Genomic DNA, 10,673 nt, shown 5'->3' with positions numbered 1-10,673 from the left:
GAGCTGTTGTTCACTATCTTAGCTGTAGAGGGCAGTGTCACTGGCCCTTATGTGGGATCCGAACTGGGGCCCTGCTGCTCAGAGTTGGCGTCCCAAGCCAGCTCTTAACCAACACGCCACTTGGCCAGCCCAACCAACAAATTTTTATTAAGCATCTATTATGTTCAAGGCACTGCAGTAGGTTGAGAACGAAAACCCATGTACCCTCACACAACTTACATCTATATTAACATGACTATTCCATTGTCTTCATTGGCATAACTATTATCCAAGAGACTTTTAAATTTAAGATGAATGTTGGGCCAGCTGAGTGGCTCATTGGTTAAGAGTTGCCTTGGGGGCATGAGCTCTGAGCAGCAGAACCACCAGTTCGGATCCCAAATGGGCCAGTGACGCTGCGCCTTCTACAGCTAAGATGGTGAACAACAGCTCGACCTGGAGCTGGGCTGCTGTGAGTCGCCAGCAACGGCGTACGCTGCCGTGGGGCTGCAGTGGGCTGCTGTAAGCTACTGTGAGTGGCAGGCAGCCCGCATGAGCGGCCGGCAGCAGGGATGAGCTGCTGTGAGCTGCTGTGAGCTGCCGTGAGCGGCCAACCTATGGCCAGTGACCCATCTCCTCAGCCAGGAAGAGCGCAATGATCACAATACCAACATGGGCCAGTGAAACGACATCTTCCACAACCAGACAGAAGAACAAAAGGACAGCAACTTGTCTGTTCCCCTTTCCCAATTCCCCAACGCTGTTCCTTCCCCCAATTCCCCACTAAAATCTTTTAAAAAAAAGAAAAAAATGAATGTTGAAAATTAACTTTATCGCTCATTCCAGGAACTTCCTGAAAGACCCATCAGCTCTTCAATAGAAGCATTAACTGACAGTTTGTACTCTAAGACTGTTTGAACCCCTCACATCAAAATCTTCATTTTTCTGTGTTCCTTCTAATTAATTACACTATGATCCTTAACCAATCCTGATCAACCCCTGCTCCTACTCAAGCATGGAAAAGACCTGCTTTAAACCAGAAGTCAAAGTCTCTATAAATGTGACCTTGCCCATTTCCCTATGAGGCACACTAGCAGACTGCGAAGGGGTAAGTAATAATCTTTGTCTTATCAACAAGTTGTTCTAGTGCTATTTGGGAAGCCAACATTTGACAAGGTGCTGGTAATATAGTAATGAATAGTGTTGTCATAGAGTTTACATTCTAGAGACAGATAATAAACACATAAACCAAGAAATATGTAATTTTATATTTTACAACGTAATTGGGGAAACAGTAGCCAAATATATCATTACAAATTGTGATAACTAAGAAAGAAACAAAGAGTACCAGAAAACAGAATGAGGGTGGTTAATATCCTAATTAGAAAAGATGATCTGAAAAACTCTCAAAAGTGACTTAAGCTAGAGGTGGGGGTAGTCTGAGTGTTCCAAGTTAGGAGAATAATGGGTTTTTGAGACTCTGAAGCACTAAAGTGGTTCAGCAGGTTCCAGAACAGAAAGGGAACCAGCAAGTAGAGGGGAGGGGGCAGGGCTGAGGAGAGGCATAGGGCAGGAGGCTTCCATATACTTATTCAGAACCACTGCTTTACCCTATTGTTTAATTTTTGCTCTTGCAACAGAATTGTTTTCTAATACTTCTCACTGCACAAGTGCAGAAGTGAACAGTGCAGGTTAAGTGAACTTGTGAGTGTTACAACAGTATTTCCATAGCAAAAAGTATCCAGCTTTACCAAATTCATTTATAGAGCTCTTGTAGCTCCACCTTGAGCTCACATAAGCCCTATTATTAGCTGAAATGGCCCTGTGTTTCCAGAGAAGTGCCTTTGGGGCGCACATTGACAGGAGGTTCAGGAGAGGGGGGTCCTAGATGCTTGCTCTCTCTAGCTGCAGGACGCTGAAGTTGAAATCAACTACCAATTGATTTGTTAAAAGAAGTGAAAACAACAACCATGTTAATGAAGTCCTCAGGCGCTTTCCCAGTTACTTGAAGGAAAGTGTAGTCTTTAGGTGCAGCTGATAAAAATCCGAATGTGCCTTGGCCCGTACCGTGTTGACTGAGGGAATAATAAAACCAGTCACACACTGCCTAGTTACCTTGGTCTGGAGCCCTAAATTAACAATCCCGCTTGGGCAGGACTAGATCTCAGAAGTTTCAGGGGTCTTGCAGCCTGACCAACCGCGCGCAGGCCTGGGTGGAGTTATTGCTCATTTCTGCTTTCCGCTCCCTCTCTCCAGCCGTCCGCCGGACGATCCCTCGGCCACACACCCCCATCACGGCCAGCTGCTCACTCACACAAACATTGCCCCTGCTTTCATACGCCCAGGCGGTGTGTGCTTCTTCGCAGGAAATCGCTCTGCTGAAATCCCGGAGGCGCTCATCCCGCTTGGTGCACAAGGCTCGGCTGGGCTCCGAGTTTAATCACACAAACAGTGTCCGGCTTCCTGTCCTCATCCCCCCCACCCCCTCCCTCCCTGTTTCCCTTGCCCCTCCCTCTCCCCAGCCCGAACCGCCCGCCGGCTCCCCCTCCCCCATCCCTCGGGTCCCGGGATGGGGGGGCGGTGAGGCAGGCACAGCCCCCCGCCCCCATGGCCGCCCGTCGAAGCCAGAGGCGGAGGGGGCGCAGGGGGGAGCCGGGCACCGCCCTGCTGGCCCCGCTTGTGCTGGGCCTGGGCCTGGCGCTGGCCTGCTTTGGCCTCCTGCTGGCCGTAGTCAGTCTGGGGAGCCGGGCATCGTCGTCTGCCCAGGTGAGGCCCTGCTGCACACCCCTCCCTGGGCAGGTTAGGAGCAGAGTCTGCGAAGCAGCTGATGGGGCCGGGTGGGCTGAGGGCAAGGGGCCAGGAAGATGGGTGGAGGGTGAGACGTCAGGTGAAAAAGGACGGGGTGACGCTGCCTCCTTCCCAGCAGGAGCCTTCCCAGGGGGAACTGGTGGCAGAGGAGGACCAGTACCCACAGGTGAGTGGGTGTGGGTGCTGACTGCAGGCTGATGGGCATGGGAAGTGTGTGTATGCTGAGGATACAGGGTGTGCCCTGGCTGTGTCAACCATGCGCATGTGAGAGAGAGAGGGTGACAACTGTGCGGAATAGGTTTGTGTCACCTGAGTACAAAGTGTTTATTGGCTCTGGGTGAAGTGGGTGTGTGAGATATGGGAGCCTGCAGTGGAAGAAGGATGCTGATTGCGAGTGCAGGGTGTGTACCCACTCTGTACTCTGACTGGGTGTGGGCATGTGTGCAATGTGCCAATTGGTGCAGGGTCTGTGCTGGTTAAGGGGTGGGGAGGTGTGGCTGGTCTCTGGAAGCGGGTGAGTGCTGAGACCTGACTCCAGGAACTTGCCTCCCCTTGGCCCCAGCCACACCTGGCTGAGGGGCTGGGTATCTCCATAAGACTTCTGCACCTGTCTCCCCCTCTCCTGACAATCCCCTGTAGGTCTAAGTATCTGTCTCTGGGAATCCCTGGCAAGACTCTGGTTTAGTTAGACCCGCCTTAATTCCCCTAGGAACTGAATCCCCAGTCAGAAGAGAGCCACGATCCCGTGCCTTTCCTGAAACAACTGGTTCGGCCTCGCAGAAGTGGTGAGTATCCCTTAATCCCAAACTCAGTAATAATCATAGTCGCTGGTCTATGGTGGCTTCTGGACTCATTGTTGCTTTGTTCATCGTAACAGCCCCATGAAGTGAGCAGAGCAAAAACCGTTATCCTCACTTATGGGTGGAGAAAATTAGGCACAGAGAATAAAGTGGGGGTTGGTTCAGATGGAGACAAGGTGGGGAAGTCAGAGGCCTGGGCCCCAGTAAGCAAAGAGACTTATGAATAGTATGACCATGTGACCATATATACAGGTTTGTAAGGGACTGTCTTGGTTTATACCTGTTATCTCAGTGTAATTATTAATAGCATTCCTTTTGCTCTCAGTAGCATCCTAGTTTGGATGGTAAATTATATATAGTCACTCTACTTATGGAGGAAGATAAGTCCTGAGGTTCTTAGGCTAGAAGTCTGGGCAAGAATAAGGATGCCAGGGTTCTGAGAAGGGAATGGGACTGGAGGAGTGGCTCCTGACCCCCAGACATGTCGGAGGCTGCTTTGCCTATCTGTTTTTCCTTGATTTTCAGCACCTAAAGGCCGGAAAACACGGGCTCGCAGAGCGATTGCGGCCCACTATGAAGGTAGGTGATGGGTGAGCCATGCTCAGGAAGGAGGGGTGGCAGAGGGGCAGGGCAGATCTCACCAACCTTTTCCTGTCTCTTACAGTTCACCCACGGCCTGGACAGGATGGAGCACAGGCGGGTGAGACCCCCATCCCCATCTCTATCTCTGAGCTTCTCCCTGATCCCCACAGCACTGGCCTCCTGGAAAAGAGTCCCCTTAAAACCTTGACCACTCTCATCCCTGCCTTCAGCCTTGGAACCCCAGAAGCCAGTTCAGGAAAGTCCTCAGAGTTCGGTTTTCTCAGGTCCCAAGCTTGGACTTTTTCTGTGACCCAGGCATGGGACCCCAGAAAGACTCCTTTCCTTCCCATAACCTAGCAGATTCCCCCATCAAACTACCAGCTCAGCTTCTCCTTCAGCCCTCACTCTTCTCCAAAAAGCTCTTTTGATTTTGTCCTCTTCTTTCCCCTCCATATTCCATGAGTCTTCATGCTCTGATCATTTTTCTCAAAATGTTTCTAGTCTCTGCTCTTCTTTTCCATCTTGACACCACCCCCCACCTCAGCACCATGGCATCAGAACTTCAGACCCAGTCTTTAATCTTTTACCCATTCCAGACTCTCCCACCCCCCTGCTCTGTTCTACCTGTGTTGCCAAGCTAAGCCCCTCTAAACCTCACTTTTATTATTCCATTGCTTCTCTGCTTGGTCTAGGGGGCTGGCAGCTGAGATGGAGAAAAGTAGATGGATTCAGCATGTGGCTTATAGATAGGGCTTGCTTGTGGGCTAGATGTACAGGCTAAGAGAAAAGGAAGAATCAGAAATGACTTCTAGATTTTTAAGTTGGGCATCTTTGGGAATAACGATGCCATTTGCTATGATGGGGTTAACAGGGAAGAAATAGGTTGGGAGATGTGTAAATTAATAATTAAATTGATACCAAATAATAGACAAGTGGATAAATAATAAAAAGTGAGTTTCACAAATAGATGGTTGGACACAGTAGACTAGCTCAGGCTAGGTCAGGATGAATAAAGTCAGGAGTCATTGGCATATGGATGGTATTTAAAGCTACAGGGCTGGATGAGATACCAGCAGAAAGAAGGGCCCCATGAGCAAAGCCCTGAGACTCTTGGACATCCAGACGTGGAACAGAGAAGGAAAACCCAGCAGAAACTGAGAAGTACCCAAAGAGAGGGAAAGAAACCCAGGGAGGGTAGTGTCATAGAACTTAAGAGAAGACACAATTTCAAGAAGGAGGATGTGGCTGTCTGTGTTGAATGCAGCTGAGAGGTCACATGAGATGAGAACAGAGAAATGACTGCCGGGTTTGGCAATATTAAAATAAAAGTCGACTGGTGACCTTGACAAGGGTGGTTTCAGTGGCATAGTTAGGATGGAAACCATCATGAATTGGGTTAGGAGAAAATGTGAAATAGGAATTGGAGATAGTGACAACCCTTTCCAGAAGTTTCTCTGTGACAGGAGCAGAGAAATTGGCCAGTAGGTGGACAGGGATGTAGATCAAGGAAAAGTTCAGTCCTTTCAGTGATTAGAAATACTGCGTGAATCTTAGCTAACATTTACTGATCTTATCTAATCCTCACAACAATCCTAAAAGGGAGATATTCTGATCACTTTACAGATGGAAGTTACTTAACTTGTGTGAGGTCATGATGATACTAAGTGGTAGAGCCACTGGGATTTCAACCCAGCTAGAGTGTGCTTGTGTATTGGACAAGATCCCTGGGAGAGGCCACTGCTGATGCAGGGGTGGGGAGAGCCTGCAGGGCAGTGTCCAAGAAGGTGAGAGGGGATGAATTCCAGAATGAAGCGAGGGGCACATCATCCCATCATCACAAGACAGGCATTGGAGAAAGTGAGAGCAGGTTGGTTTGTAGTTTTGGTGCAGAGAGGTGAGGGAGCTGCTGCCTGATGACTTTTAGGTGTTTTGGAGAATGAGAGCGCAGGGGACAGGAAGTTTGAGGAGAGATGGTACAAAATCTTTATCTTGGTGAGTGACAACACAAGCTTAGTGAGGGAAAGTAGGAGGATTGCCACAAAGTAAGGAATGTCCATTTGAGGTTTGTGGTTGTGAAACACAGTGACACCACTGTCCCAGGCATAACATGCCCTTTGGCCACAACCAGCCTTTGTTCAAGCTGGTTCTATATCTAGAAACACCCTCCCTCATTCTCTCCCCCTACTCTTCATGACCCAGGCCAGCCTTCCTCCTCTCTTTGTGGACCACTTATTTTAGCAGTTACCCAGACATTCGTTCATTCTTTGACTCAACATACATGCACTGAAAACCTACTGTTTGTAAGGACCCAGGTAGGTGCCCACAGTGAATAACACTCAGACCTACTCTCAAGGAATTACTGTCTAGGAGAGGGTATGCTATGACAAGAACAATATTGAACGTAGTCAGAAGTACATGGTGGCATAGAGGAAGATAAACAACTTTACATGGAGTCGGGGATTTCTTCCCCAAGAAGATGTGGCTTCCCTGGGCCTTGAAGCATGAGTGTAAGATGGACAAGGGGTCAAGGACTTTCCAGGCAGGAGGAACCACTTGTGCAAAATCCCCGAGTTTGTCGAGAGAATGATGAGGCTGGGGGACCATGAGAAGCTCCATGTAACTGAAGGACAAAATGCTAGAGGAGTAGATGGGGCACAAGGTTGGAGAAGAATGTGGGAGCCAGGTCAGAACTGACTGAAGCCTGGAAATTATTCTGAGGTCAAAGAGAGGAGAGGCAGGCCCACATCTGCATTTTAGAAATATCACCCTGGAACTTCTCGTGCATGTAAGGTCTCTGACTCTGTCATGTATGCGGGGTTCCCATACATCTGTATATATTAAATTTGGTTATTTTCTCTTTAAAAAAATAAAAGAAGCATCATTCTGTGGCTGTGCTTAGGGGATAAACTGGAGCAGGCAAGATTGGAAAAAGGGAATCCAACGAGATAGGAGGCTGAGAAGTGAGAAGTGGCAGGGGCCACACTGGGAGGGAGATGGGACAGAGCTATTTAGGTGGCAGAATTCCTAGGAACAGTTAACGGGTGAATAAAGTTGGTGAAGGAGAGGGAGGCTTAGGTACCCGGTGGGAGGTAGAACTGTTTGCCGAATGTGGAATACAGACAGTAAGGGAAATTTGGGGTTGACACCAAGGTCAGTTTTGGTCAAGATGAGTTTGAGGTTCCCAGGGCTATTCAGGTGGCAGCAGTTAATAGGGCAAGTCGGGGTAGGGCTGGAGACTCAGATCTGAGTCTGCAGGGTAAAGGCCGAGGTAACCCACAAGTGGGGATGAAAATGCCCAGAGAGCATTACATTTTCCTTGAGAAAGTAACAAGGATGGGGCCCTGGGGCTGGCAGAGGATGAAGGGCTGGGGAAGCAGCTGCTGAGGCTGCTGAGACACAGCCAATGAGGTCCAGGAGAGTGGCCTCTGGACCCAAACAGAGAGCTGTTGGCCACGTTTGCCAACTTCCCTCCAGTGTTTGCTGGGTGCCCCCTTAGAGCAGGCCCAGCTCCAGGTGCCAGGATACAGTGGAGAATAGGACCATTGTCCCTGCCCTATAAGGGGAAGTCAGACCACAAACTATCACATACATAAATAAACTAGATGATTTCCCATGTTGGTGACTACTATGAAAGAAACAGGGCGATGTGGTGATAAGTTATGAGGGCAGGGCTGGGACTGGCTATTTTAAACTGGGTGGCCAGGGAAGGCCTCAGATGAGTTGAGACCTGACTGACAGAATGTGCCAGGCAGAGCAGCATGTTCTGGGAAGAGGGAAGAACAGTATAAAGCCCTGCAGGGACAAGGAGCTTGGTTGGTGGCAGAAATATTGGGTTGTCGGAAAAGTCATAACGCAACAAAAAACAGAGAAAAGATATGTCATGATTTTTTTTTAAATTTTTATTGGGGAATTGGGGGATGGGAACAGCACTGGGGAATTGGGGAAGGGGAACAGACAAGTTGCTGTCTTTTTGTTCTTCAGTCTAGTTGTGGAGGACATTGCTTCACTGGCCCAAGTTGGCACCATCATTGCGCTCTTCCCCAGCGAGGCAGATCAGTCGCGGCTTCTGGACAGCCACTCACAGTGGCTGCTACCCGCTCATGCTGGCTGCTGGCTACACACGGTAGCCCATGGCAACCCACTGCAGCAGGGGCTGCAGCCTACACTGCGGGCGACTCACAGCAGCTCAGCTCCAGGTTGAGCTGTTGTTCAGCATCTTAGCTGTAGAGGGCAGTGTCACTGGCCATCATATGTGGGATCTGAACCTGGCCCTCATATGTGGGATCTGAACCGGGGCCCTCTGGCATCCCAAGCCAGTTCTCAACCAATGCGCCACTCGGCCGGCCCAAATATGTCATGACTTTTCCGACAACCCAATAGAATGAAGGCCAGAGTGGGTGGAGTGTTGTGAATTAGAGGGGTATGTGAGATTAGATTGGAGAGGTAGACAGGGTGGCTGTGGAGGACCTGGGAAGCCACTTGAGGTCCTGTTCTGTCATTTTATTATTTATCTTCTTTGCAATTTGCTATTACCCTAGCTCTAAATTTCTTTTGTAATGGCTTTATTCAGATAAAGCTGGGTTCACATACTGTACAATTCACCCATTTAAAGTATACAGTTAAATGGTTTTCAGTATATTCACACAGTTGTGCAACCATCACTACAGTAATTTTAGAACATTTTCATCCCCTCAGAAAGAAACCCCATACCCTTTAGCCATCATCCCCTATTTCTTTGATTTCCATCCCCCACACCAGCTCTAAGCAACCACTAATCTAATTTCTGTCTCTCTATATTTGTTTATTTGGACATTTCATAGAAATCAGTTACTATGTGGTCCTTTGTGACTGGCTTCTTTCACTTTGCCTAACGTTTTCAAAGTTCATAGCATTTCTTTTTAAGGCTGAATAATATCCCATTGTATGGATATACGACAGTTTTCCATTATCATCAGTTGATGGACAGTTGATTACCATTTTATTATTTTTAATTTTAATAATCCAAGTAATGTATGATTCAAGTAATGTATATACACTTTCTCAAATTAAAAGAGGCAAACACTATTGACACAAAATATAGAAACCCCCACTCTTCCCCTTCAGTCCTACTCTTCTCCTCAGAAGCGTCTTAGTCACAGCTTGCTCTGTGTGGTTCTCGCCATATATGTTGGATTTTTTTCACATAACTTCTCATTACACTATGGGCTCCATAGGCCGTGGCTCCTCCCTTGCCCTGGGTTATCTATATATCTCCTGGGTAAGGTGGGCCCTAAAGGTTTATAAACTCAATTGGTGTCAGGGAGTGTGTGTGAGTCCTGTGAAGGGACTTTCCCTTATCTCTGAACATCCACATTCAGGTGTGGACGGGACAGTGAGTGGCTGGGAAGAGGCCAAAATCAACAGCTCCAACCCACTGCGCTATGACCGCCAGAGCGGGGGATTTATAGTCACTCGGGCTGGGCTCTACTACCTGTACTGTCAGGTAAGCCCCACCTGGCTCCATGGGTAAAGCAAGAACTGAAGAAGGGTTTGGTTTACAGGGTGGGGGCAAGCTAAGGTGGGGACCAGGAGCTTGGGGATTTGACTGAAGAGGATATCTGGTTCTAAGGAAATTTGAAACTGAGATGAGGGCAAGCAGAGACCTGGACTCTGTCACCCTCCTCCAACTCCCCAGGTGCACTTTGATGAGGGGAAGGCTGTCTACCTGAAGTTGGACTTACTGGTTGATGACACGCTGGCCCTGCGCTGCCTAGAAGAGTTCTCTGCCACCGCGGCAAGTTCCCTCGGGCCCCAGCTCCGTCTCTGCCAGGTGTCTGGCCTGTTGCCCCTCAGGCCAGGGTCCTCCTTACGGATCCGCACCCTCCCCTGGGCCCATCTCAAGGCTGCCCCCTTTCTCACCTACTTTGGACTCTTCCAAGTTCACTGAGGGGCCCTGGTCTCACGGTGGTTTACCCAGACTGCTGGCTCCCCACAACAACCTTCTGAGCACCCCAGTCCCCTCTGCCCGACCCTAAGCTGCTCCTCCCTTCAGAGCTGCCTTTCCCTAGGTAGGCTGCCAGGGCTTGTTCACGTGTTTTCCTTGCCACATAAATATTCCCATTCATCTCTGACAACTGCCCCCCACCTCTGGTTCTCCACCTCACTAGCTCCTGAACCCCTGATCTTTGATGCCCCCATGTGTCTCCTGACTCCCCACTCTGGCCACAGCCCCCTGAGACACTGTGTTTACTGTACTCTGGGTGAGGATGGGTCCCCAATACCCCTCTTCAGGCACTAAGAGGGCTGGCTGGATGCCAGAGACTGGGACTAGGCCAGGAGTTCCCTAATGTGAGGGCTAAGAGACCAAGACAAGTTCCTCCCTGATAATACCCTGTGGATTTTTAAAAGATATTATTTTTATTATTATTGTGACAAAATGTTGATGAGCGGATATTAAAGAGAATAAGTCATGGTCACTCTCTTTATTGGGGCTTAGGGGACCTCCTCAGGTTAGCTGAGGGCCCT

The 10,673-nt window shown here is 49.0% G+C and overlaps 1 protein-coding gene across 2 annotated transcripts; it reads left to right on the top strand.

Moving 5' to 3' along the window:
* The first annotated feature begins 2,493 nt into the window (after positions 1 to 2,493).
* On the top strand, positions 2,494 to 10,619 carry TNFSF12 (TNF superfamily member 12). 2 transcript variants are annotated; one of them, XM_019664861.1, is made up of 7 exons: positions 2,494 to 2,745; positions 2,903 to 2,953; positions 3,497 to 3,572; positions 4,113 to 4,166; positions 4,252 to 4,287; positions 9,527 to 9,651; positions 9,844 to 10,619. In XM_019664861.1, the coding sequence occupies exons 1-7, from the start codon at positions 2,587 to 2,589 to the stop codon at positions 10,093 to 10,095; spliced, it is 753 nt and encodes a 250-aa protein (XP_019520406.1). In that variant the 5' UTR covers positions 2,494 to 2,586; the 3' UTR covers positions 10,096 to 10,619. The 2 variants fall into 2 exon arrangements, with proteins under 2 accessions (XP_019520406.1, XP_019520407.1); XM_019664862.1 differs by having other exon boundaries at positions 2,496 to 2,745; positions 2,906 to 2,953.
* Positions 10,620 to 10,673: the final 54 nt, after the last annotated feature.

Source organism: Hipposideros armiger, unplaced genomic scaffold, assembly GCF_001890085.2.
Source record: "Hipposideros armiger isolate ML-2016 unplaced genomic scaffold, ASM189008v1 scaffold_431, whole genome shotgun sequence".
Lineage (NCBI taxonomy): Eukaryota > Metazoa > Chordata > Mammalia > Chiroptera > Hipposideridae > Hipposideros > Hipposideros armiger.
The sequence above is the reverse complement of the archived record's forward strand: the minus strand, read 5'-3'. Positions and strand labels throughout refer to the sequence as shown.

Excerpts from the sequence above, each read along its gene's own strand:
- TNFSF12 (XM_019664861.1), top strand. The coding sequence starts at position 2,587 with ATGGCCGCCCGTCGAAGCCAGAGGCGGAGGGGGCGCAGGGGGGAGCCG. Across the intron at positions 2,746-2,902 it reads GGGCATCGTCGTCTGCCCAG|CAGGAGCCTTCCCAGGGGGA; the intron begins GTGAGGCCCTGC and ends CCTCCTTCCCAG. Across the intron at positions 4,288-9,526 it reads ACAGGATGGAGCACAGGCGG|GTGTGGACGGGACAGTGAGT; the intron begins GTGAGACCCCCA and ends ATCCACATTCAG.